Source organism: Excalfactoria chinensis, chromosome 13 (assembly GCF_039878825.1).
Source record: "Excalfactoria chinensis isolate bCotChi1 chromosome 13, bCotChi1.hap2, whole genome shotgun sequence".
Classification (NCBI taxonomy): domain Eukaryota; kingdom Metazoa; phylum Chordata; class Aves; order Galliformes; family Phasianidae; genus Excalfactoria; species Excalfactoria chinensis.
Genome location: NC_092837.1, coordinates 5037411 through 5064672, shown reverse-complemented (window position 1 = coordinate 5064672; position 27262 = coordinate 5037411). Strand labels below are relative to the sequence as shown.

The 27262-nt window shown below is 52.9% G+C and overlaps 1 protein-coding gene across 7 annotated transcripts in view; it reads left to right on the top strand.

Annotated features, from left to right (window-relative positions):
- Positions 1 to 27262, top strand: part of FLT4 (fms related receptor tyrosine kinase 4) — a 46272-nt gene that overhangs the window by 7183 nt on the left and 11827 nt on the right. For 5 of the 7 annotated variants that reach the window (XM_072348501.1, XM_072348499.1, XM_072348500.1 and 2 more), the window contains exons 2-18: positions 7610 to 7706; positions 12611 to 12885; positions 16113 to 16225; positions 17095 to 17257; positions 17505 to 17644; positions 18241 to 18409; positions 18489 to 18606; positions 19047 to 19198; positions 19936 to 20098; positions 21376 to 21520; positions 22941 to 23049; positions 23729 to 24088; positions 24304 to 24450; positions 25090 to 25221; positions 25465 to 25571; positions 25823 to 25958; positions 26541 to 26645. In XM_072348501.1, the coding sequence (XP_072204602.1) occupies positions 7610 to 7706; positions 12611 to 12885; positions 16113 to 16225; positions 17095 to 17257; positions 17505 to 17644; positions 18241 to 18409; positions 18489 to 18606; positions 19047 to 19198; positions 19936 to 20098; positions 21376 to 21520; positions 22941 to 23049; positions 23729 to 24088; positions 24304 to 24450; positions 25090 to 25221; positions 25465 to 25571; positions 25823 to 25958; positions 26541 to 26645 (2631 nt within the window). Of the gene's footprint in view, positions 1 to 1614; positions 1623 to 7609; positions 7707 to 11055; positions 11108 to 12610; positions 12886 to 16112; positions 16226 to 17094; positions 17258 to 17504; positions 17645 to 18240; positions 18410 to 18488; positions 18607 to 19046; positions 19199 to 19935; positions 20099 to 21375; positions 21521 to 22940; positions 23050 to 23728; positions 24089 to 24303; positions 24451 to 25089; positions 25222 to 25464; positions 25572 to 25822; positions 25959 to 26540; positions 26646 to 27262 lie in introns of those variants that run through there. The other 2 variants (XM_072348502.1, XM_072348504.1) reach the window with 2 other exon arrangements.

The window sequence follows — 27262 nt, the reverse complement described above, 5'->3', positions numbered from 1 at the left end:
CACAGAGAGCAGTCAGATTTTTATTAACCACATCAGGGAAGACTCGGTTTGACCAGCTCCAGCTGCCTTCAGGGGTGGCAGAAAGCCCACTATGCTGCAGTGTTTTTCAGGCTGAAATTCCTTCTCTCCCTGCCTATGGATGCCTGGGGGCTCTTGGGTCTGCAGTGATCACTTGGCTCTTCCCACAGCGCTCCCTGCTCACACGTCTGACCTCGTACCTGAGGTTTCCTTCCTCCGCCGCTGCCCCTGGTGACAAATGCTTCTTTGAAGCAGATCCCTGCGATCTTCCTGCCTCCCCCCGTGCCCACCCCACTGGCGGAGGCAGAAGGGGCCGTGCGGATGCGCCGTGCACACGTGCGGGTGCGCACATGCAGACTGCACGTGGAGGGCTCTGTGTGCTCGGGCTCCCCAGGCAGCAGCGTGCTCTCGTGCCCGTGACCACTTTGCTTTTTCATTATGATTATTTTTAGGTTATACTTGTTGCTTGAAAACCTGGCTTTGATGATCAGGAAGTTAATGTTCCTCCTGCCCTTTGCTTGTGGTTCCTACTTTCTGGACCTGTCTTCGTCTAATGGAGCTTTTTAATGTCACATTGACTCTGGGATAAATCTATTTTCTTTGTTCCATGTTATCTTTCATCAGGAGCTGTAAGGATTCCTCCTTTCTTCCTTCAGTATTTTTTTTCCCCAAGCTAAAGCAGCCCAGTTCCTGCTGCTCTGCCCTCTTCAGAGGTAGGGCTGGAGGTGCACAGAGGCTGCATTACAGGGAGCCTGGAGCAGATGGAGATTGAATCCAGGTATTCCAAGACCCAGATAATCACCTAATTGCAAAACTGTTTTTCCCCCCACTCACCCTGTTCATCAGCTTCTCCTGCACTCAGCAGCTGGAGAGCAGCTCGAGGACAGGCTGTGCTGTGGAGCAGGGTGGGCATTGCCAGCTCTGGGGCAGCTGTGTGGTTGAAGGGCTCTGTGCTGATTTCTGCTGGCAGCCAAGTAGCAAACATCTGGATGCAAACCCCGGGGGTGGGGGGATGGAGCAGCAGGGCTTCTCCTCTTGGCACGGTGCCTCCCAGCCCAGCTGCGAGCCATGCAGGTGCCCAGAGAAGCCCACCCTGATTCTGTCTGGGCATTGCTTTGCTGACCTGCACAGCCCATCCACAAGCCAACAGTGTTGGGAAAAGCCAAACTCCAAAGGCCAGCAATTAAACCCACGCACATCAAGCAAAAAGCAAACATTCAACTTGATTTGTTTTCTTTCCAAATGCCACTGCCCTTTTCCTCTCTGTGTTTAGTGGTGGCCCTGGGGATCCCTCTGACTTCCCAGTTAGATGCATCTCCCATCTAGAGGTGGATGCCACCTCACTGAGCTCTGCCGTCCCACCAGCCCAGCTCCAGCTCTTTCCTTCCACCTGAGCATGGCTCAGGGATGGTGGCAGGGATGTGGTTAATGGTGGCAAAGCCAAATGCACAAAAACCTTGGGCTCATCAGCACCACTTTCCAGGTCTCCCCTTCCTTGTGCAGTGGGACCTTGCTGTCTGCATCACAACTTGTGCTGGCCGAGGTGGTCCACCAGGTACCAAGTCTGGTCCCACACCTGTGGTCCATCCATCGCATCCTTTCAGGTAAGAGGTGCAATAAATGGTGCTGGTTCTGTCCCTGGTCCCCTAAGGCTGTCTGATCCCTCTGCTCTTTCTGTGCCACGCTAATCCCGTCCTGTGGGGGCAGAGAACGTGAGCAGGGTGAGACTTGGAAAGAAGTAAATTAAAGTAGGAAGAGAAGCAACCTGACGGTCCTTAGGATGTGGGAGGGTAGTTTTAATTGAGTTCTGTCAAGGTTTAGCCATGCAGTTAATAGGGGCTGCTGGAAGAGGGGTGGTCATGTATGCTAAGCAGGGCTGTGCGGAGGCGGTGGCAGGGTGGGAGCTGCCCTTTTTGGCACGTCTGGGGCTTTCTGGCCCTTGGGGAGTGAATCCTCTGGGCAGAATGGGGTTGTTCCTGTCTGCAGGCACTTTGCGTCCCGCTGTGCCGGAGCTGCCCTCTGAAATGTCAGGGAGAGGAAGCAATCCTCGGCTTGTTAGTTTCTGCAAGGAAATAAAACACACAGATGGCTGGAGCATCCTCTATCTCAAAAGCAGGAAAAAGATTCTCCGGGCAGGAGCAGGCAGCCAACAAACCAGGAGCAATCCAGGGAGTGAGGGACCAAACAAAGAGGTGTCTGGCCAGCAGCGAAGGGCAGGGCGGGCTGTGATGTGCGGGAGCATCCCCGGCCCAGCGAGAGCAGCGAACAGCCGCTCCCCTGGGACACGGGGAGGCTGCTGACAGCAGAGATCCTGGAGGAGGTCTGCAGGGTGGCCCCGGCTGACCCGCTGCCCCGGGCCGGACGCGGGGTACCTGACAGAGGCTAACTTTGGCTCAGGACGCAGCCTCTTGGGGAGGATGGAGTGGGGAACGAGCACCGGGGGGAGGGAGAGGAAAGACGGCAGGAGACAGAAATGCAAACATGGCCTGAGAGCTATGGGGCAGGGGGAGGGGGGGAGGAAAAAGCAGGGTAAACCTGGCAGGATGGAGCAGGAAACCGGGCTGGAGCAAGCAGGGCGATGGTGAGATAGTGCTTCCTGCGGGGGGAGAGGAGAGAGGCAGACAGATAAACACTGTGTGATGGGGATGCTGCAGGGCACAGCGTGGCAGCCGCTCCTGGCACGTGGGTGGCTGTGCCCATGCTGGGTGCCTGGAGCTGTGGCACACAGTGGTTTGGGTGCTTCCATGTTGCGCTCTGTGTTGATCTCCTGTTTCTGTCTCCACTGGCTTGCAAGTCTAAAAGCTGGAGGAATCCAGAGGGCTCACAGCTTTGCTTCATTCCCCATCAGTGCAGGGATTATGGGATTGTGTGCCTTGCCAATAAAAAATAACCAGTTACTTAAAACCTGTGAGCGCTGAGAGGTGAAGCAGACCCTGGGGTGTTAGCACTGAGGCTGTGGCAGCTGTTTGGGTTGCAGTCATGGGGCTTTTGTACTGTGGTGTTGGACACAAAGGCACCTTTAATGACGATCAACCCAATACTCTGTGAGCATCGACTGAATTCCTGTAATTATTAATCTCCTGCGTCGTGTGCAGGAGGTCCCTGTAGGAATCCCTTTGTGTCTTGGCTCCCTGTTTGGAGCAAAGGAGCTTGTGGTTCTCTGTGAATATCCAGAGAGTGGTGAGGGCACAGCTCCGCCATGTTTGTGTTTGATGGCATTTCAGGAGGTGAGATCCATAGGTGTAAATCTCCATGGCCAGGGGAGCAGCACCCTGCTTGCAATCCTGGGACAGAGGCTGCTCTGTTTTGTTGTCTGTTCTCACTGTGCTTTAGGGCTCTCCCTGCCCACTGTCAGGTTGGAGAGAAAACACGCAGTGCTTCATCCCTGTAGCCATTCATTTCTCATCTGTATGTGATATCACACCTCTCTGCAAAACAAGAGGAGGAGATGCCAGCCGTGCATCCATCCTCCCCTTGTTGCCCTGCCAGCTCCGTGCTCCTCATGCACATGTTTGTGCTTTGCTGCTCCAGCCCACGGCTGGATGCCTGCCCCGGGTGTGGGCAGGAGCTGCTCCATGTGGGAGCTTCAGCCTTGCAGGGGGGAGATGCTGGTGTGGTTCTGCCCCAGCACGTGGGCTTTTGTGTGTGGGCAAAGGTCCCCTGTCCCTGGACAGTTGTGTGGGGAAGGGGTGACTGGAGCAGAGCAGGGAGCTTGCACCTTGTGTGCCAGGGTTAGGTTCTGCAGGGCAAGGGGAAACAGTGCACATGGAGTTCTGAAGGCAAATGCTGCTAATTCTGATCAGCCCAGCCTTGAAACCCAGAGAAGAGATTTGCCCCTCTTTCCTGGTGCCTGTGTTTGCCTCTCTTCTGCATCAGTCTGTTTCTGCAGCTGCCAGTGAGGAACTGGTATTTTGTCATTGACTTGCCAGGAGCAGGTATTTGCTGACACAGACGTGTCATCATGCACCATAGCTTCTAAGTTAGTGCTTTGCCTTGCTTGTGCAGGGAGAGCCTCCCTAGTGGGTCTGAGCTTTGGGCCACCAAGTGTTTGGCGTGGGGGTGAGACCCAAGAGAAACAGGAGATGCTGTGCAACATGAGCCTCATCAGGTTATCTGCTAGCTCCAGGCCAGGGTGAAGGCAGAGCAGTCGCAGGATCAAGGTGGCTTTGCTTGAGCAAAGGGAAGAGGAATTGAGCAAGAAGGGAGATCTGGAAGGGTCAGGGCCAAAAGCACATAGAGAGTGTGACCAGGGGAGCCTTGCTGTACGCATGTTATTGTCCAGCTCTGCTCACAAAACCTTCAGTCACTGAGTATGGTGGCAGAAGCATAAGATGTGTTGGTTTAGCCAGGGACTTGCGATGGCTACTACAAGAGCAGTCCAGCCTAGCAGTGGGGAAGGAAGTCAGCGAGAAGGACAGAGTGTGAACAAAATACCTCTCCGGAAAGGCGCCCCGTTAATCAGTCAGCGGGGCCGACTCAGCAGAGAGGGAGGGAAGGGGAAGCACAGAGGGGCTGCGGGGCGTGCGGGGGCTCGGAGGCAGGATCCGGCATAGGGCTTCCTGCTCAGTCTCTGCAGGGCACTTTGGTGTGGATAACTCTTCCTGGGGGAGCGTGGCTTCCCAGCTGGGCCCCGGGGTGCAGGACATGGCTGCACACTGTAAAGGCAGCTCTGCTATTGTGCTGAGAGCTGTGGTGGTTGCAGATTGTGGGAAGAGGGGTGGAAGGGGATGGGGAAAGTGATGGAGCCGCCAGTGATAAGGAGAAGATTCAGCCTTGCTCCTTTTGGAGCCGTGTACTGAGAGATCAAGGCTAGAGAAACTGCTGGAAAGTGCACTTCTCTGAAATTAGACAAGGTGTGAGCGGCTGTGGGATCCTGCTTCCTCTCTCCGCATCCCATCAATCCCCCTTCTGTTTATTTTAATATCCCACTGCCAACTTGCTTAGAAACCATCTTGAAAAAACAAAGCCTGCCGGGGCTGCCGCATGCCTTTTTAATTACATTAATGCTCTCCCCGCGCAAGGGCACAATTCAGTGTGCACCCAGAGGCCGAGGAGATAAAGCATCACTGGGGCTGGAGGTGGGGAAGGAGGGACTGGGAGAAAAGGAGACTCTCAGTGCTCTGGAGACATCTCCCTCGCGCCCTGGGATTTGCCAGAGACACAAACCATCTGTGTGCCGGTCAGAGGAGGTTTAATGGCCAGGATCAGCACTCGTGGGGCACCCCCTCCCACGGGGAGGGATGGGGCAGCAGGGGTTGGATCCAGATAGTGAACACAGAGAGGGATGAAGGGTGATTCTGGGGAAAGTTTGTGGCTTTTGGTGCCTGTGGGCACCTGCACAGGGAGTCCCCAAAGCTGCCATCAGCCAGAGGCCAGGGAGGTGGCTGGATGGCCATGGAGAATAGTGGGGGGGCTGGTAGCCACAGGAGCATCCCCAACCCCACACTTCAGTGCTTTCAGAGGGAACCATGGTTCCTTTTCCTGTTGTACTTGTGGAGTGCAGCGGACAGGATGCATCTGCAGGAATCCCACAGCCTCAACCTGCACAGATCCTTTCCCTTCCACCCCCCGGTGCTGGTTGCAGCAGGTCACCCCGTGGCACGTGAAGGCGTGCAGGGCTTACTTCTCCGCACATCAGCCGTGAGGCTCCCACCACCCCGGTTGTGGATTTAGGGCTTTGCGTGGTGCCAAAGTTCTGAGATGAGCTTTCAGGGAACCAGTCAGCCCCGTGGCAAGCCTGGGTCTGTTGTATTCTCGCTGATGTGGGGCACTGACAGGCTGTGGCCATCTGGAGAGTGCTGTTTGCAGGGGGATAAGTGTGTCCGGCATTCATAGGAAGTGCAGCTTAGTGGTCGGATTCCTCCCCGCCTTTTTTAATAAACCTCGTTACATTTTGAAAGGATTTGACCAAAAATGTGCTTGTTTATTTTCACAGCCCACAGGGCACATTTTTGTGTGGGACATCCCCAGTCCCCTGCACTGGGGAAGGGGAGGTGGAGGCTGAGCATCCTCCATGACACTGACCCCAAGGACTGGTTGATCACTAAGCAATGGCTGCTGTGGTGGCTGGCTCGTTGCTGACACTGAGGGCTGTCTGTGGGACCAGCCATGGCATGCGGGGCTCCACGCAGGCGGAGGAGGGCTGAGGTGAGGGAGATGGCGAGTGGCAAGGGCACTGCGTCCTGCTGTTGCCATGGGGGCAGCCATGGGGATGGTTGCTGCGGAGCCACGCACGGGCGGGAAGGAAATGGAGAACAATTGGGCAGAAGAAGGCCGGCAGGCTCAGCCCGGCAGTGCTGCTCGGCACGTCCCTCTGCAGCCCCCACAGTGGCCATGGCCTCCCTGCAGCCTGGCTCTAAGGGCTCCCCTCCAAGGCTTGGTGCTGCCAGGGGACCAGAGGCCATTTGATGCCCTGGTTGCCAAGGGCTGGTTTGAGGCCGTCCTGCAGAGTGTGGCAGGGCTCTCGTGTTAGGAGGTTTGCATCTACCGGCCGTGATTTTGGAGGAGAGACCTCACATGGCATTGCTGCCGCCGTGCCAGGTTTCTCTGTGATTGATAAATGAGTTTAAATGGTATGAAGGAAGGAGACAGACCCAAGCAGACTGCAATTGCACAAACCTCGCACGTCTATAAAGATCAAGCTAGCAGCATATTTATTGCATTCCTTTCTTCCTTAGCATTTAGCATCTACCTGAGTCACGTTTTCACATTTCACAACTCTATTTTTTCCCCCCTCTCTTTCTGGTTAGTTTGCTCACTCGTCTTGCAGTCATCAAAGCTTTTCTTCTGCATTATCTTGTATCCCCAGAAGCTGGAGTTTTAAGATAAAGATCATGAAGCAATGACAGTTAGAAGCACCGTGCTAATGGAAAACAGCTCTGAGAGTAACCGGTACTTCGAGATGTTTGTCCATGAGCAGCTGGCACGGTGCGTGTCCTGCACTGCGTGCCGGAGATGTGAGCCCACCAGGAGTGGGACTCTCCCAGACATAAGCTGGGAGAAGTGTGTGATAACGTGTTTATCTGCATCTCCTGTGAGCCTGGATAGTTTCACTCCTGAAATTCCTGTCCCCCATGGCACCAAGGGAAGGGCGCTGCTGTCATCCCTAAAGGGTCAGCCTGCTTCAGGTGACTGACTGTACTGCAAGGCAGAAGGACCTGCTGGCCCCTGAGAGCCTCTGTACAAATCCAGGAGTGCTTGTGGTGCCTACGCAGGTGGATTTTTGTAGCCCTGATTACATTGGTACAGAAAAATTGGCAAGACTGTGGTTAGCATATATCATTCATCAGTGCTGTAGGTGAGCTCAGCCTAAGTCATCTGGTAAGGAACACCTCGGTGCCCCAATTCCTGATCTTCCCTTCTTTCCCTGGCACTGAGGGATGTTTTTTGTGGTCATGGTGATGATGGGTTGATGGTTGGACTACATGATTTTAGTTGTCTTTTCCGACCTTAACGACTGTATGATTCTATGAGATGTTTGCTTCAAGAGGCTTTGCTCCAGTCCAGGCTCATGATACCCAGCTGCTGCCCACATCAGTGGGTCTGTCCTAGCAGATCTCTGCATCACACCCTATTTCCTTTCTCTCCACAGATCTGGTGAGCAGCTATTCTATGACCCCTCCTACTCTTAGCATCACTGAGGAAGAACACATCATCAACGCCAAGGACACACTTACCATCACCTGCAGGTACGGTGCAGGCAAGCACAGCTCTGCCTATAGACCACTTGTAGCTGGTAAGGACCTGACAAGGAGAGCCTGTCAGGAGGATCTTAGCTGCAGCATACCTGCAGATAAGCATGGCTGGTTAGAAATCTGATACGTGAACCAAGTGTGAATTCATCTAATCAATTAATTGAAAAAGAAGCTGGAGGCATCTCAAAGGAGATGGTGATAACCTCTACTGGAGTCTTGCAGGCAGGAGGAAGAGAAATACTTTCATGATCTGATAGCTTCTTTGTAAGCTCTTTAGGGGGACTGGCTTCCAACTCTCGGTCTTGTCTCTGATGTTTGTTCTCACCTCATCACAGTGCTGGGGTTGTAGTTCTGGTTCCCAAATGTGGCAGATTATTTGTGGGGCACAGAGAAATGTCCATGGGAGAAGGCAGGGCTGCGCTTGGTGGTGATTATCACAGTCTGCCAGCTTTTCTATTAAGCTGGGATTTCATTCTCTGCTCTGCGCGTTTGAGGGTGAAGAAAGAGAATCCCGAGCCAGGCTGGGTCAGTAACTCCTAGAGAGGAGCCGGTCATTTTGGAGTCTGGCTCTGAGAAGGTGTTGTGTCTGAACTGGTTTGTCCCACGCTGGGGCATTTGGCTGTGCGTGTTCTCATCACTGCTCCTTATCTTGGAAAACAAATCAGAGAGAGGAAAAAAAAAGCAGAGCTGGAGTTTCCCTCCAGCAGCTGAAAGCAGATCCGTGCCTCGGATCTGAGTGCTAGGGCTCAATAGGGGTATAAATTCAGCATGGGCCTCAAAAGGGTATTTCTCAGAGTTATATATAACCACTAAGCAATTACTACAAACACTTGGCTTGTATTGTGTTCACGTCTTGTCACAAACATAGTTAACTTTCTCTGGAACAGATGGCATTACTCTTAGTTGTGAATCAGTTCTCTGCCAGGGAACAGAGACAGAAGAAAGGCTCTTGATGCTCACACTGAGCTGATCCCACATGGTCTGGGAAGCCAAGTGTTTGTGGGCTTGTTCATTGAGTGACCTAAGGAGCCGTGGTGTGTGCTAGGCTGTAGGAAATGCATGACTGGGCTGTGGTCAGCCACAAGCCTCTATGGAGAGTGTGGAGAGGGAGTATGGGGGTTCTGGCTCTTGCTGTGCTGACTCTCTGCAGACCCAGCAAGGCTTTCCCGGGTCAGCCTGGACACCTTTGGCCACAGCCTCTTACCCCACGTTGGCTGTGAGTACCACACGCCGTGAATCAGACCTGTGTTCTTGCTGCAGCTTCAGGCAGGGAAGCCAATGGGAAACTGGAACCTGCAGAGACAGCCCTGTGTTGCCCGCAGATTGATCCAAGACTTAAGGACATTCTGAACTTGGAGGTGTCGTTAAAGAAAGTATCTTTTGTGGTCAAGCATGAACAGATCTGTTTAGCACCGTGAAGCGGAAAGCCTTTCTTTTCCTGGTGGGGAAGGATGAGGTTGCTCTTTCCTTGTGCACTTGCTGGTTGTCAATTAGTAAGAAGGAAAATCTTGCTGGGGAAAAAATGTGCCCCTCTGGGGTTGTGCAGCGTCCTTCCCACCACCCACAGGTGAGAAATCTCAGCATGGCTCTGAGGTTCCCCTTTTCCCTGTGAGATCTCAAGCCCGTGTTTGCCCCATGCCTTACGAAGAAGGTTTTGCCTATGGGACACTATTACTTCGTTTGAATGAGAAGTAAATCTTTCCTGGTTCCTGGATCTCTAATTACACCCAGCTGCTTCTCCAACCTCTTCTCTGGACTGTGGCCCACTGTGGGAAGACCTGGCTTGTGTTAATGGGAGCTGAAGGGAAAAACACGCAGACCACCAAGAGAACAGGCGAAGGAGAGGGTGATGGGGCAGGGTAGGGCAGAAACAAGTACAGAATCAAATCCAGGATCCAGAGTTTCTTCGCTGAGCATCATGTTGGAGGTGGCTTTGGTTTGACCCTGGTTCTTCCCTTGAGAACAATGTCCTCTGGCTGCTCTTTGAGCTGCCCTGGAGCCAGGAGCACAGGCCTGCTCGAAGCAGCACTGCAGAAGAAAACTGAGCCCAAATCCCCCCACATGAGGCTCCCTGAAGACCTTTCCAGCTTCACCCACTGAGCGTGAGAGTCCCATAGCCGGGTGCACTCTCAGGCTCCCTCACAGCTCAGCCTGGATCTACCACACTTGCATCTCAGCAGCCCCCCTCCTGCTCCCCCTTGCCCCAGAAGTGACAAGAGTCCATGCCAGGCCATGGGATGCCTCTGGAGTTGAGCATGCTTCACAGAGGCCCGAAGACGCAGCGCACCCACAAGGAGTCACTGGGTGCTTAGGCTCTGCAGTCTCCCCCATTGCCCAACACAGTGCGCTCATCCAGGCAGAGCAGGGGACCTGTGTAGGAGCATTCCTTCAAACACAGATCATGCCAGGGCTGGCTGGAAGCCATTGTGATGTTTTGATCAAGGCATGTGGCACAGCGGGGTGAAGAGGCTGATGGACAGTATGTCTTTTATTAGCTCCTATCCCGAGAAGGAAGGGAAAAAACATTGTGAATCTTTGCATTCATGCTCTTGTCAGCATGCAGTGGGGAGAAGCAGAGCTTGTGCCCTTCCGACTCATAAATGTTGGAGCGGAGCCTGCAGGAGCCAGCTGCACAACAGCAGAAACTTACGGAGGGATCAAGCTCATCCTGGCCGTGCCAGCCCTATCCCATCCTACTCGACAGATGCTGGGTACCTGGGAGGAGATGGAGCATCACTCAGCTGTGGTGTTTAGAGAGGGAAGTGCAAGGGCGTTCTTTGCTGCCCAGTGACTTGTTCATAGAGCTGACTCACAGATGTTTGTGAATGCATAAAGCCTACTCTGGCAGAAAGGAAGTATTTGACCCCAGAGCCCTCTTGGCTCCTGCAGAGGAAATTAATGCTGCGGCGGGGATGGAGGGGCCTGAGGACAAGGCAGTGCCCTGCCACATGGCTCCACAGCAGTGTCCGGGCACATACCACACCTGCTGCTCCTTCCTATGGGTGTGCGACTGCTGTGAGCATCCTCTGTGCTGCTGAGGGGGGATCTGCCTTGTCCCACCTAAGCCTGAAGCCGCAGCCAGCTTTGCCCATCATACCGCATGTGGGAGCTTCAAAGAGGATTGAAGAAAAACAGTGCCAATTGCAACGACTCCCTTGAAGAGCATCTGTCCTGAAAAAAGATTTAGGAAAACAGCTGCAGAGAAGCCTGCAGTGCATCTGTTTCCAGCTGGCATCTACAGGCTCCGTTGCCCAGAGACACGTTATCGCAGAGCTGAAAAGGAAACAACTTGGGAACAAATCTTCAAAGATGACAGATAGGTGGGAGGGAGCAGCCCCAAAGTGCTGCCTGGACCTCTTCCCAGACGCACAGGGCAGCCTCAGAGAGAAATCCAGGTGAGCTTGGCCTCGTTCCTGCCTTCGTCTGGTCCTCTTAACACACCACAGACACCAACTTGGACTCGCATTAATGCCTTTACCTTCTGTGTCCCCACTGGGTCTGGTCAAGCAGCAAATGATGCAAGGAATGTTTTAGTTCAGCCCACAGGCTGGTTGGCAGGTCTGTTTGCACTGGCCCATCCGTGTTTATATAAATACGTGTCACTCAGCTACTGCTGGCCTTGATGGTTAATAAAACAAGTGGGCCTGATAATGCGTGAAAATCCCAGCGGGTAAACAAACAGAAAGCGGAAACACTGGAGACTTGTACAATTACCCTGCTGCACAGTGAGTGCCAAAAATGCCTGAGCAAACGCAAAGGGATTTGGGGCTCCTTTGCTCAGTTGGGGGTTGGAGCTCTCAGCTCTTCCTGGGGTTGAGGCCAGGTACTGCTCTGTGCCTGGTGCAGTGGGTGTATGTGTGCGGCAGCAAAGGCCTTGCTGTCCCTTGCAGTCAGGACCCCGCTGTGGTGACACTTGTGATCTGGCTGTGCTCAGAAGCATCTGCCCCAGCCCTGCTCCAAGGGTCCCCTGGCTGAGGAGCTGCCTGTGCCCATGTGCCTATTCCCAAATGGCATAAGAGGTGACTCCAGTTTCCCCTAATAGCACAAACTGTGCTGACAAAAGGCCATTTTTGCCCCCCAGCTGTCTCTTGTGATGTCCTTTTTTTTTTTTTTATTTTTTCCATCTCATTTTTGCACATTTTTCAGTGACTTTCAGATACGCTGGCAAACATTCAAGTGTGGACTGTGCTGTGCTCTGAAAGGGGCTCTGATTTCATGGAAGGAAACTTCCAGCATGGCATAAAAGCTTGGTTTGTTAGTAGTAAACGAGTAGTCAGAGCAAGCTGTGGTAGGGTGCCTGTGTATGTGTGTGTGCATACACCTCCCATGCTGGGCATCCTTGGCTATGTATAAATACACACATGCTTCAGCTGGAGGTTTCTTCTCTATCCCTGACTCCTTCCTGCTTTTCTCTTGTTTTCTCTCCAGTCTGCTCTCCTTCCCTCCTTCTCCTTCCCACTCTGTTCATCACACAGGGGAACTCGTCATTTGCATGTGCATTCTTGATAGCTCTGAACCCTTTTAATAACGAGGGAGGAATATAGAACCAATGGATTCCTTCCCTCAGGGCCCTCTATGGCTCCCTGTCCTGGCATCAACAGCAGCAGGACAAAGTTACAGGAGGGGCTGATATCTGACAGCCTGGCATGCCTGGGAGGTGACCTGGGGAATGGGACCGGCCTCTGCTTGCCAGGCAATTAGGGAAGCTGCTCGCCCTCTCCTTGCACCTGTTCCCTCTGCAGAAGAGGGCTGTTCCTCCATGCCCCAGCCTGAGAGCTGAGGCTATGTGGGACATGTGCAGGGGAGCAGTGCACGTGGGAGGAGAGCACTGAGCTGTAAAACCCCCACTGTGTTCACTCGAATTGCCCCAAAGCTAATTCTGTTTTGCCCATTTCCAGAGGCCAGCATCCCTTGGAGTGGTCGTGGCCTGGGGGCAAGGTGGACCCCAGTGGGAAGGAGAAGGAGATGGAATTCACAGCCTCAGCAGCGCCCAGCGGGGGCCGGGCAATCCGGGAAGAGGACTGCGAGGGGACCGGCACCAAGCCCTACTGCAAAGTGCTGGTGCTGACGGAGAGCCAGGCCAATGACACGGGTTACTACCACTGCTATTACAAGTACATCGATGCCAAAATCGAGGGCACCACAGCGGTCAGTGCCTATATCTTTGTGAGAGGTAAGAGCCTTACGGTGAGATGGGTGGGGGCTTGGGGCCAGCCTACATGCACCAGCACAAAATCAGACAGATTAAAGATCCCAGTGTGCCCCCCCACCCCCTCCAGGGCTGCAGGCTTGGGGAAAGGACCAAGGGCTGCTCCTCATGTAGGAAGCAATATCCGTCCATTTCTGGGGGACAACAGCAGCACCTGGGATTCAATTATGTCCCAGCCTGGGGGTATTGCTCCAGCAGGGCTGGAATGTAGGAATTTAAGGAGCGAGAGCCGAGCCTCAGAGATGCTCTGACACTAAAAAAAGCACAGGATTTAGCTTCTGGGCAGCTGGGGTGGGGGGCTCTCAGAGATGCTAGAGGCAGAACGGGGCAAGGGATGATAGTGTTCCATAAAGCGGAGAGGAGGAGTGGCACAGACCCACTGTGCGCAGCCTCCTTGGAGTCACAGCCCTGCATGCGGTTTGCACAGGGGCTGCCATGCGGGCAGCATTATGAGGTGTGTACTGGAGGGGAAAGGCTGTCTGCCAAGCTTGGAGCCACGACCTCAGTGCAGTAAGGGGCTGCAGGAGCCCATTCTCAGCTTTCCTTGTTCCCCAGGGGTCCCCCCACCGCCTGCAGCAGGATGCAGCAAGATAAACGAGCGCTGTCCCCTGGAAGCAGTTGGCCAAGCTATTTCTCTTTCCGCCCCCATTTCTTAAAGTTGGTGCAGTTGTCACAAGCCAGGCGGGTCATGACATACAAGATGCATTTTTCAGAAGTCCCGGGGCAAAGCCAAATTTACCTCTGCAAATGTGCAGGGGAAAATGGAGAGGCAAATCAGAAAAAGCTGGGCAGCTGCTGGACAGGAATTGGGGTCTGTCTGGGCAATTGCCTCCTCCTCACTTGGGCGCTGCTGCCCATCCTAGGGAAGAAAAGAGCTTCTCTGGGTCTCAGGAATGTTGGGAGGAGGCGTCCGTGAGTTAGACAGGGATATTCAGTTGCTCTTGGGCTTTGTCATCCAGAAGAAGGCAGAGAGCTGCTTAGGCGTGCAGCTGAAAGTACAGCCTAGCAGGCTTACAGGCAGGGTGTGCTTCTGCAAGAGCCTGGTTTGTCTATGGGCGTGGAATTCCCTTTGTAATATTTTGCATTTCAAACCTCCTGGAACAGTCAGGTGTGGATGTGAGATCCAGCAAATGCCACTTTGTCCCTTTGTTCACCTCTTGTCACCTTTGGCCTCATCTACAGCTTGGTAATGGTTCTGTTTAGCAGAGAGCAGCAGTGTGCATGTGTGATGGAGCGTAGGGGCAATAAATCCCATGCTGTCAGGGTGCATGGGACTCTCAGTGCCTGTGTACAGCATGTGTGCAACAAATCCGGACAACACCTTGTAGCATTGCTTTGCACATGGCTCCACAGGATGTGTTTGTACTCATTCCAATCAGGCTGTGCCCTCTTATGGCTATCAAACAGTCAGGAAAACTCAGGATCCTCCTGGACAGACTTTACAGGCAGGAGAAGGGACATGTTGAGGAAAACCCAGGACCACAGTAACTGTGGTCACTGCAGAACATCCAGATAAAACCCTGCCTGTTCCTGCTGAACTGGGCTGCAATGTGAAACTGTCCCTGGAGAGTTTGGAAGGGCTGATGTAAGTGTCAGGGATGTTTGGAGACAGCATGGTCAGACCACAGTTTTATCCACCAGCCTCGTTTGTCATGTTAATAGCTTGGTGGAATTGCCAGAAACAAAATATCTGTACTTGGCTGGGAACGTGGGCTTGTCTGTGTTTTTTACCTGCAGCTCGGTTCTCAAATGAACTCTCCACACGTGTCTCATTTCTCACATGTCTGGTTTGGTGTGCGTTTTGTTACCTCTACAGATAGTGCTGTAAACATACAGAATGCCTCATCGGAGTGAAATAGGATACGTACAGCCCCCATCTCATCAGGCTTAGCATATATTAATGAAGGAGATACTAAATTATTCCCATCGGGCCCATTAAGACAGCCTTATAGAAAGTATGTGATGGGATCAGAGAGGGGAGTTAATGCATGAATCACGAGCATGTTGGCAGCTGGGGCTGCCCAGTAAATCAGTGCATTCTTGGCTGCCCTCTGAGCTTGGAGGGGACCTCGTAGTCTCTCACCTCTGCCAGTTGTGTGTCTCCTCCCTCTCACGTGCCCAGGGCTTGGGGAAGGAATGAGGAACATGTTCACACTTTGAAACAAGCCTGTGATTTAAGAACTCACCATTACGTTTCCCATGCATGGCTTCTTTCACCTAAGCTGTACAGGAAAAGTCTTCGCCTAGAGAAGTAGCAGAGAAGACTGAAGCAACAACTTTCTAGGTTAAGAATTAAATGTCCTTACGTGCTTAACAGTGTGAGCACAGAGTTGGAATGGGTTGAAGTCAATGTGATTGGAGCAGCAGAATCCCCAAGTGGGGATCATTACTACTTACATCTTGGGCTTACCGTTTTAGATGGGTGACTTTAGGGATTGTCTAGCAGGGGAAAAGAATCGCTTCCAACCCAAGCCAATCTGTGATTCTGTGATCAGTTTGATGCCTGGAACAGTGGCTCAGGGCTGTGGTAGATCTCTGCATGCTGCCTCTGAATCCCCTCCACAATGGACCCCAATTGGGTTTGTCAGGTTTGACACGATAGCCCCTCCTGCCAGCACTTTGTCTTGCTGCTGGCTCCACGTGGAGGAGCACAGCGTACCACCCCTGGCCTCACTAAGTCATTTTGGGGTGGTTTTGCTCTTCCTGTCAATATTTGTGCATGCAGCAGTTGGGAGGCAGTGGAGTGGCAGTCCTGGAAATCTCAGCTCATCTGTTTATCTGCCGGCTGCAGGATGACATCTGCATACCATTGCACTGCTGCTCACTTCCTCGCCCTGGAAGGTCGCTCTGCCTGCTGCCGCTCCAGCACTGGCACCAGCTGGGCAGGCGTGGAGCCCAGCATGAGACCCAGTGGTTTCACAAAGGGTCAAACCCTGGCAGAGACCTTGAAGGGGCCAGGAAAGGGGAGGTCGTTTCCAGCACTGCCCGAATGCTGCAGGAGCTGGCTGACCCGCCATGCACCCTTTGCATTCAGGGTGTGTTTGCCGCTGTGGCACATCACAGATGGGGCTGATCAGCCCAGCACCGCTTCCTCTGGCAAACTCACAGTGTGTTAAAGAAAGCCAGAAAGCCTTCTATTCTTCTCCTGTTGCTCCTGTTTAGTTGTCCTTCTCTTTGTATCCCTTCCTTAGATTTTGAACAGCCATTCATCAACAAGCCAGAGACGCTGCTCATCAGCAAGAAGGAGAACACTTGGGTGCCATGCCTCGTGTCCATCCCAGACCTCAACGTCACACTCATCTCGGTGAGAGCTCCGCCAGTGGGATGCTGAAGACCAACACACGTTGCATTTGTTGTGCGTTTGTAATTGCCTGAGTGGGACACGTACAGGCACTGCCAGGAATGGAAAATGTGTGAGATACATTTTCCATGGAAAGTACAAGCCATTGGCTTCCTTGTTTTATCTGCTGGTTGAGGCTGTGTTGTCCAGTTCCCTTGGGCAGAGCCCACAGGTTTCCTGCCAGCTTTGCACCTCTTCCCTGGCTCTCTGAAACAAAACAAGATGTTGATTTGGTCCCATAGCATCCCCTGCTTGCTCTGATCTCGATGAGCTGAAAACCCCCTGGTTGGTAAGCAGCCCCACGGGGAAGGAGGCTGCAGCACTGGGACTGAGGACTAAATACAACTCAAAACAACTCTATTATCAGCTTGCTTATGCCTTTTTTTTTTTTTTTCTTTTTTTTTTCTTTTTTTAACAATGCAAATACATCCTTCCAGGATGAGTGTTACTATTGTACAAAGCCCTCCAGGGACACTCCGGGGGCCAGGGGCCTTTCCCTTGCCCAGGAAGGACACTACCCAAGGTCAGACCCCATCCCGGTGAGGCTGATGTTTGGGACATCGGCATCAGTTTCCTTAGCTATCACTATCATTTTCCATTCCTGGAAGTCTCTGACCTGCTCTGCGGATGGGGAGGATTGCAGTGCAGGATGCAGCCGCTTGGGGTATAGCTGGGGCTGCAATTCCTAGATGACGAACCCTTAGGGAGAGCAGGAGGCCGGCAGAGCATAATGCTGCACCGTTTCTTCCCACAAAGCAGAGGTGTTAGCCAGCATGAAGGGTGGGAGTGTCATTATCCTCTCATTTCACTTGGGAAAATGTTGTTTTTTCCAGCAAAATTCCCTCATCCACCCCGACAGGAAAGCCATTTTCTGGGACAACAAGAAGGGGATGCAGGTACCCACACAGCTGATCAGAGACTCCTTGTTCGTCCAATGTGAGACTGTCATCGACAAGAAGGTCTTCAAATCTAATTTCTTCATCATTCACATAGCAGGTGAAAGTCTGGGGAAGTGCAAGGGGACAGTTTGCAGTGCTCTGCTTAGTTCATGGGGTTGTTATGGCCCTGTCCTCCAGCTGTGTGCCGTGCTGAGGTATCCTTAGCAGCAGCAGCAGCTGTTCATACCCAAACCTCCTGTAACTGCACAGTTGGAGGTGCAGATTCCGTGCTTTTCTGTGACCCAGACCCCAGCTTCAAATAGTTAATAGATCAGAAATGTCTTTTCCTTGCCTTTCTGCATCAGGGATTGAACTGTATGACATCCAGCTGTACCCCAAGAAGGCCATGGAGCTACTAGTGGGAGAGAAGCTGGTCTTGAACTGCACAGTGTGGGCCGAGTTCAACTCTGGTGTCCGCTTCCAGTGGACGTACCCTGGCAAACAGGTACTGCTGGCCTCTGAGCCATCCCATCCTGCCCATTCACTGTTCTTCTTGGCAGCATTGGTGGGGCCCTGCTTCAAGATCCTAATGGTGTCGTGCTCTGGCCATCTCAGAGAGCTTTTCCACTTCTCTCTCCTGCAGCAGGAAGCAGCAGAGATAAGACTCCTTCTACTGGCAGAAAGCATCTTCCTTTCTTAGGCATTATTTCTCTGAGGAACTTCTGACACACACTTCTGAGGAGCTGTTCCAGCCTAACAGCTTGAGTTACCAAGCGCCAGCAAGAGGATCCCTCCCCTCTGTTTTTCCCCTCTGTGGTAGAGTCTGACTCTTGCAAACAATGAAACACTGGGGTTCCCTGAAGGCGTTGTGGTGTTTGAATACCTACAGGGCTCCTATCTAGTTACTGGACTGCAGATCAAAGCAAGCCAGTGCTAAACTCTTAGCCCAGCTTTGGTCATCATCACACAAGGCTCTTTGCCTTCACAGTCAGTCGTGGAGATACCTTTCTGGAAGGAGGCAGCAAGAAATGCAGATATGAGGAGCCCATCTGCACAACCCCATCTCTCTGATGCCTTTCTTGCCCTGTTCTGTGCCACCAGATGCAGCGAGCAGTGATAGAATCTGAGCGCCGGTCCCTGCAGACACACACAGAGCTCTCCAGCATCCTGACCCTGCACAATGTCAGCCAGCAGGACCTGGGCAGGTACACGTGCACTGCCACCAACGGCGCCCAGATGCTGGAGGAGAGTACTGATGTCATTGTGCATGGTAAGGCACCTTCTGCTCCCTCGTGGAACCGCAGCCAGACTCCTTGTGCTCCCCTCCACGCTCACCTCTTCTCTTGCAGAAAAGCCCTTCATCAACGTGGAGTGGCGGAAGGGGCCGGTGATAGAAGCCACTGCTGGAGATGAAGCTGTGAAGCTGCCGGTGAAAGTCGTGGCTTACCCCCCACCAGATTTCCAGTGGTAACGCACCTTTCTTGGCCCAAGGCACCTTCTCTTCTCCCTCCCCTAACCCAGGAGACAAACCAGGACAGCCTCCTGGCTGGGTCCCTCTGTGGCCAAGATTGTCCCAGATGTCACCTTCTCCCATCCATGGAAGGGCTGCCCATGTTCTTGGGGTGTTCCGCCATGGCTCAGCAGCAGGGGAAGGAAGGAGGGGAAGTCTGTGGTTAAGGTCAGGTTGTACACTGCATCGTGCTGCACTCCAACCAGAGCTAGCTGGGAGCTTTGCACATAAACCCTGCTCAGGGCAAAGCCACGACACTCCCAACCTCACATCCTCACAGCAATATGCAAGCCTGTAACGCAGGTCTGGGGAAAGCCTGGGGGTCCCTGCAGAGAGGACCGTGCTTTGGTGAGACACTTCTTCCCTGTGGCTGCATTTTCTCTCTGCCTCCCTGCAGGTACAAGGACGGGAAGCTAATTCCCAAGCAATCTCAATCTTCAATGCAGATCAAGGATGTGGCAGAGCATCATGCTGGGATGTACACGCTGGTTCTGAGGAACAGGCTGGTGGGGCTGGAGAAGCGTATCAGCCTCCAGTTAATTGTCAATGGTAAGGGAGGGGCTGGGGCCAGGGAGAGAGCACTGAGCTCACAGCCCTGGCCTTTGGGCTGCTCTGAGACCGAGTTCTTGGTGCTTTTCTAAAGCAGTTGGTGCCTACATCACCTCCTTCAGCCTAATGCTGAGGGATGCTCTGGTTACTACAGGGCTAGTTGCCTGTGGTGTGGGCAATGTATCATAGAAGTGGAACTCAGGACAATGAAGTTCTGTTCCTGGTTTCGCTGCTCTGAGCAGAGCACACCCCTGCTCAGGGGCTGTATCCCAACTGCTCTTGAGGATTCTGCTGAGAGTGATCCTAACTGATGGAGAATCGTGAGCAGTGTGGCTGCAGCACACATGGAGCCTGGGGCCAGAGCAGTTCTCTGGGTGCCCTATGGCTTTCCCCTGGAAGAAACTGGTCACTGTATTGGAGAAGCCAGGTGCCAGTGCAAGAAGCAGTAGAAGGACGCTGCTGCTTGGGGATCTGTCTCCAGCAGACTCTGTGACCTTGTGCTGGGGGCTGCAGCATCCAGACAGCCATACCAGCAGAGGAAGGAGAAATGGCATCACTTGAATCTGCCTAAGTATAACCTGCCCTGTCCTGCGGGCCTGAGCTCCCTAGGAGCTGCCCTGGGAGCTGTAGCACTGTAGTGCCCAGTCTCCATAGACAGCCTGGGGAGGGCTGTGCCTGGCCTAGGGATGCATCAGCTAAGCCCAGCGCCACTCACAGTGTCTTTCTGATGCTTGCAGTTCCTCCACGTATCCATGAGAAAGAAACCTCTTCCCCAAGCATCTACTCCCGGAGGAGCCCCCAGGCCCTCACCTGCACAGTCTATGGTATCCCAGCACCAGAGGTGATCCAGTGGCAGTGGAGGCCATGGATGCCCTGTCGGATGTTCTCTCGACGCAGCCTGTAAGTGCCATCTCTCCCAGTGCCCACATCCTGCCAGGCCACCAGTGTGGCACTGAGGTCTCCTTATGACCATGGCTGTGTCCCAGATCCTGTCTCGGTTTTGAGCACCCCTTGGTGAGACTCTGAGACAGCAGCTGCGACTCACCCCCCTCCTGCCCAGAAGTCCCTGTGCTTGCTTGGCACTGCATCTTCTGGTGGGTGATAACAGAAGCAAAAGTGCTGGTAGGGAGGGGAGCAGAGCTGCTGCACGTGGGGATGAGCTGCTGAATGCAGGGAAAGCTCCAGCTGCCTGCCAGATGCTGGGGCGGTTTTCCAGGAAGGTGTTTGTGCAGGCAGGATGGATGGGCAGGAAGGGTGCGTGCCCACTGCCTGTGCCCTAGGAAGTGGGGGCAGCAGCAGGCAGGGCTGCAGTGACATGTTTTAGCTGTGGTCTTGCAGGAAGAGGAAAAAAGGATGCTGGGGAGTCATAGGCAGAGTAGTCAGGGCGGAGAACATCGGGGTGCCTGGAGGAAGCCAGGTCCTGCAGCCCTGTGTAGGTTGTTGCCAAGCCTGGAACACCAAAGTGTTCTCCATTGCATGCGAGCTCACCATGGCCCTGTCAGGAAACAGAAAGGCCCATGAATTATGGTTACTGTCTCCCAAGGCCACTGTGTTTCTGCCTAGCAGAGCTCCAGAGGATGCAGGAGGCTTCTTTCTGGCTTCCTGTTGTTTACATAGCTCACCAGTGTGCTCACCCCGCCAAGCGCTTTGTCGGCACTGCCAGTGCGTGACCTTACCCCTGAGCTAGGTGCTCAGCTTCCCCCTGTCTCTGCCACCATGGAATTTGGGCTCTCCCTTCTCCCTGCTCCACCTTCATTTCAGCATCATCCTGCAAGCCGCAACATCTCAGGTCTTGGGCAGATTGGGCTCTTCTCCCTGGTTGCCATCATCAGCCCCAAAGAGGTGCCACCATGTTCCTTGGGGATGCCACACACAAACAGTTCTCACTCCCTCTTTTCTCCATCTTTAGTAGTGAATGAAAACACAGGCCTGGGGGTGAAGACACTGCCTGGGGTAACAATATCTGTTTCCTGCTTCAGTGTTCACATATATAGATCACGTTTGCCCCACTAGTGATTGCAGACCACCATTCTAAAGCACATTAGTACTACATACCCCAGAGTCCCAGGAATTTTTGCAGTCAGAGGCTAGGATCATCAGTTCTCAGACACAAAGTCAGTTTTGGTGCTTTCTTCCCAAGTGACCTTCTCTCCATCTCTCTCCTCTTGCTGGCTTAGCAATAGCAGGCACCGGGCAGCAAGGCGCCATCAGCGAGATCGCATGCCTGAGTGCAAGGACTGGAAAGATGTGTCACAGCAGGACGCAGTGAACCCCATCGAGAGCATCGACACCTGGGTGGAGTTTGTGGAGGGACGGAACAAGGTGAGGCCGTAGCACCAAACCTGTCTTGGAACAGGGAGTGGGAAACAGGGATCCTGTTTGGGATCAGGCAGCATGTCTGGCATGGTGCTGGTCGTGCAGGAGAGCTTGGTACCAATTGCACTGCAAGGAACATCTCTCTCTTGTTGCAGTGCATGACCTGCAGGCAGCTGGGCGCTGCTCACTGCCCATTTCTTTCTGGTAGCTGCAAGGTCTGCACCCTGAGCTGCACTGCGGTTCCTGTTCCTGCTGGTGCCGGGCACCGGCTGTTTGCAGAGGGATGCAGAACAAACAAATGGGCCCCCACTTCCGAAAGTCACTTCCTGTTTTCCTACACACCTCCAAAGGCACTTCCCGTTCCCCAGCACCGCCAGCAGTTCGTCACTCTGCCAAGGGGGTGGCAGGGGCAGATGCTGCTCCTCCCCGAGCAGCCAAAAAGAAAGGCAGGGATCTGCTTTCTCTCCCTTTTCCTACTGTCTTCTCTTATCATATCCCCCTGGGTTTTATTCTGGCCATGAAGGCCAGATTGAGCCACCGTGCGTACAATGCAGGATGATGTCAAACAGAAATCCCAGCACCAATGTAACAGTGCAGATTGGAGGGAAAATCCCCAAGAAGGCAGGAAGGCAGCGCACAGAAGCAGCACCAGTAGGGTCACTTCAGCTGTATTGAATATCCCCAAGAAACAGGAAAGGCAGCATTCAAAACTGCTGGTAATTAGGTCACTTCAGCTGTAATGAATATGCACTGAATGAATGACTGTTCCTTCTGATTAACACGAGCTAATATATTGCCACTTAGAATTGAAATGCATCCCAAAGTGTATGGGATGAATAGTAAAGACAAAGTCGTTTCCCTGTAGGGGTTTGATTTTTTTTTTTTTGCATTTTTAAACATTGCCTCATTAGAGGGATCTTTGCATGTAATTACCTTGCCATTTAACGGGGAGGGAGGAGAAGAAACATGTGCTTCAAGCTGCAGATCTCCCCTAAGGGGAGTGCTTGGAACACCCTTGGCAGCCCATGTGTGTGCAGTGTGAGCTGGGAGGAGGGCAGCCTTGCTCCCCAGCTGCCTTTACTGGCTCCTTTGGAGGCAGCATCTCCTGCAGCCGTGCTCCCAGGCCAGCAGCCAGGCTGCGTGCCCAGTCTTAGACAAGTCTTGCTGGAAAGAGAGATGAGAAAGCTTTTAGGATCGTGTCTATATACACTTGGAATTTAAAGGGAGAAGATAATAGGGTGAAGTAGTGAAAGCCGGGATGGTTTTGTGAGTCTGATTTCCACTTATGGATAAAAGGAGTGCTAGCAGGTCATCTGAGCCCATGGAGCAGTCATCTCGCAGCACAGGGCTGTCTGTCAGATAGCAGCACCAAACCTACTTTTCCCTTTCACCCTTCCTAACATCTGCTGCTTTCTTTCCCCACCAGACAGTCAGCAAGCTGGCCATCCAGGAGGCCAATGTCTCAGCCATGTACAAATGTATTGCCTCTAACAAAGTGGGTCGAGATGAGCGGCTGATCTACTTCTATGTGACAAGTAAGTACAGGGGACATCCCCTCTGCCAGTGTCACCTGGGCTCTTTGCCTGAACCGGGCAGCCCTTAGATTTGCCAGGTGCCATCATTCACACTTAGTGCCTTAAACAGTGACCAGGAAGCCATCAGGAAAGCAGGGTTGCCCTGGATTTCTGCTGAGTGACAAAAACTAGGAGTTCTGGCAGCAAATCGTGCAGACAGACCCTGAGATAAGCTGGTGTGTCTGAAAGGTCCTGCTGGCCCAGGCAGCATGCTGGGCTGGGGACGTGCCTGGTCCAAGAGCATCCTCTAGTGGCACCGCCAGCCCTGCTCCCAGGCAGGGTCCTGGCCCCAGCCCTCGGCATGGCCCCTGCTGGATTTTGGTGGTGGGAGAAAGCCAGGTTTGTAGAAGCCAAAGCCAGGCAGAGTGAGCTGAGAGCAGCCACTTTCAGACCTCCTAGACTTGTTTCACTTGTGACCCATCTTAATTTGACTCTGAGGCTTCAGCACAGCCCTTAGCATCGGCTCAGCTGCAGCTGTCAGATGCTCACAGCTTGCATGTTAAAGGCTCCAGGGTGGTTTCTATTTACCCCTGGCCGAGGACAGTGAGTTCTCAGAGAACTGAGCCCAAGGAGTCAATTTAATTGTATCCAGCAGCTGAGCCAAGAAAACTTATCCACGTGTTCATTTCCTTCCCAAAAGCTATTCCAGATGGATTTGAGATTGAATCCCAGCCCTCAGAAGAGCCCATAGAGGGGCAAGACCTACAGCTGAGCTGCAATGCGGACAACTACACCTACGAGAATCTGCAGTGGTATCGCCTGAACCTCTCCAAGCTCCACGATGAGGAGGGCAACCCCCTGGTTCTGGACTGCAAGAACGTCCACCACTACGCAACCAAGATGCAGGGCGAGCTGCGTTTTCAGCCCGACTCCAATGATGCCACCTTGCTGCTCACCATCCCCAACATCTCCCTGGGCGAGGAGGGAGACTACGTGTGTGAGGTGCAGAACAGGAAGACTCGGGAGAAACACTGCCACAAGAAATACATCTCTGTGCAGGGTGAGGGTCAACAGGGCAGGTGGGAGTGACTTGCTGCTGGTACTCTTGCTGCAGTCAGCTTCCCAGTCCATCCCTGGGGGAAGCCATGCAAGCTAAACTCGAGGTGGCAAAGGCACCTGGGTCCCAAGACACCCTCCAGTAATGGGTTATAGACACAAAGTCCCCCACGAACGCAGATATTCTTTTGATCAATCCGTTTTGTGCTGCTCCTCCAGCCCTGGAGATCCCCCGCCTCAAGCAGAACCTGACAGACATTTGGGTGAACGTCAGCGATTCCATAGAGATGCGCTGTAAGGTGGATGGCAACCACGTTCCTGACATCAGCTGGTACAAAGATGAGAAACTGGTGGAAGAAGTGTCAGGTACATTGGGCTGGGGATGGAACAAAGGCAAGGCACAATGTCTAATGAAAAGAGAAGTGAATGCTGCTGGGTGCTGGGAGCTGCTGTGCCTGGGCAAAGGTGGCCACCCTCTGAATTGCCTGAATTCTGGTTTTAATCATGTTCTGCCCTGGTGTGATGTGCTCTCAGTGGACAAGTCTATGCCCAAGGGTCCGGATCAACGTTGTGTGCACATGTACATTCAGGTGGACAGCACAGAGAGCTGAATCCTTTTTCTTCTTGCACTCAGCTCAGTGCCGGGCATCTCTGCTAATGCAGGGATGGACTCAGATCCCATGGAAGGAATGTGGGAAGGATCTAGGCATATGGCAGAGGGAAAGGAACAGGTCCTGGAGGCAGAGCAGAGCTTGGTGCACCAGCTGGAGCACCCAGGCACTGTTCCCAGTCCAACCTTGTCTGTCGGGTTTTGTTCCATACACTGCCTGAAGAAGGCCCTTCCAGTGTAATTCTGAAGCCATAAGCCACAGAGGAGAGAGCTGGTGCAATTTAATTCTGCCATCTAAAATGAACTGACCAAAAAATAGAAGCCTTATTTTTTGCCTGAATGAGTTCAATCCCCTTTCCTTATGAGTGACCACCATAACCTTCCTTGCCTTACAGGAATTGATCTGGCAGACTTCAACCAGAGGCTGAGCATTCAGAGAGTGAGGGAGGAGGATGCTGGGCTCTACCTGTGCAGCGTCTGCAACGCTAAGGGCTGTGTGAACTCCTCAGCTAGCGTCTCTGTAGAAGGTACCAGCAGACACAACACACCCTAGGGATGAAAGCATCCAAGTAGGGGTGTGTCAGAGGTCCCATGCCTCTTCCCTGTGATGCCAGGCTGCAGGATAGCAGGGAAAGCACTGACAGCATCTGATTGAGCATTTTGATTGGAGAGTGTCAACACACAGCTCCTTGGTGTCCCCACATCATGAAGCAGGTCCCAAGAAACAGCCACACCTTTTCTCAAACTGCCATTTTCCTCCCACCCCACAGGCTCTGATGACAAGACCAACGTGGAGATTGTCATCCTGATTGGGACTGGGGTCATCGCTGTTTTCTTCTGGATCCTCCTTATCCTCATCTTCTGTAACATCAAAAGGGTATGTGGTTGTCTCCATTCTGGGGCAGAGGAGGGGGCTCAGAGGGGCAGCCCCATTGCTGTGACGTGGGGCTGTGTGACAGCATCTGCTGAAAGCAGGTCACTGAGTAGTGCTCCAAGCACTCTGACAGTCAACCAAGGATGGGGCACGTAGTAAAGACGGGAACACGGAACAGCCTTTGCCAGGGGAAAGCTGGTTGAGAGAGGCAAAGGAGGCATCTTCTCATCCACTGTGTTGGGTGATCCCTGCAGCCTGCCCATGCAGACATCAAGACCGGCTACCTCTCCATCATCATGGATCCTGGCGAGGTGCCCTTGGAGGAGCAGTGCGAGTACCTGCCCTATGATTCCAGCAAGTGGGAATTCCCACGAGACCGCCTGCGCCTGGGTGAGCTGAACTGCATCCCTGCCCCCACGTGCTGCTTGCAGAGCTTCCCACCAGCCCCTGGAACTCACCCTCCAGATTTCTTACACAATCAGGGCAAAACAGCCCAATTCATAGGAGATACCCTGAGTTCGGGACCGGGATAGCATGTCCTCATGCTGTGACATCCATCTGCAATCTCTTCCCTCTGTCTGGGAGAGTTATAAGGGCCGCAGACTGCCTCTGAGACACAGAGCAGTGACATTAGCCCTGTCTATTGTGCTGCAAGGTGTCTTATTTACCTTTTCCACTTGTTCTGTATGAGGGCAACAAACAGCCTCTCACCACAGTAGGACCATTTCCTTCCTCCGCTTTGTCCATGCCAGCTCTGTCTCAGTTCCTCCCTTCATCCTTTCTCTTATTCTCACCTCTAAAGCAAGCAGCCACCTGGGAAGGGCACATATTGCACTCCTTCCTTTTCCTCTATGACTCTTTTTCTTTCTTCTTTCCATGGTTTCCTGTAAGGTTTTTTGGCGTGTTTTCTTTTTGCCTCATTCTCCACGCTGCACCTGCTTTCCTTTACAGTGCCTTTCTCTTTGCTCATAGGTAAAGTCCTGGGTCACGGTGCCTTTGGGAAGGTGGTGGAAGCTTCAGCATTTGGGATCAACAAAAGTAACAGCTGTGAGACCGTAGCAGTCAAAATGCTGAAAGGTATGTGGACAGCCTAGTAGAATATGCAGTTCACATGGATGCAAAGGATGACAGGGAAAGCCTACCTTGTAAACAGTTGCCCTTTTGCATTACATATTTTCCAAAGCCTTAGCAAATGCCTTATCTTCCAAAAGCACTCCTGGGTGCTTCTGCCTGAGCCAGCACTGAGCAAGGGGGGACGAGCTGGTGCCAGTCTTTTAATTTATGGCTTCTTGGCCTCAATACAGATGATCCTCATAGCCTTCCCCCAAGGATTCTTTAGCCTCATTTGGCTGCACTGGGTGGTAAGTGGTAGAGCAGGGACATGGGACTCTCAGCCTTCAAGGGGATCTAGCTGTCTGCAAAGGCAAAGAGTGAGATCTGTCTCAGTGGATGAAGAAGAATCCAGAGGCTCTGGTAAGCCACTAAAGGAAGTGTTGCTCCTAATGGCCTTTTTCCAAGTGTTTGTGTGTTTCACGTTTATAAGCAAGGTTCAGCTGGGTAGGGAAGTTCTGATCAGTCCAGAGTGAGATTCTAAGCATAGCCCTGCTTTCGAACAGGCATCCAGAACATCATCCTGTAATTCAGTAACCAAGAAAACATCATGGCAATTCATAGTCAGCAGTGGCCTGTATGTA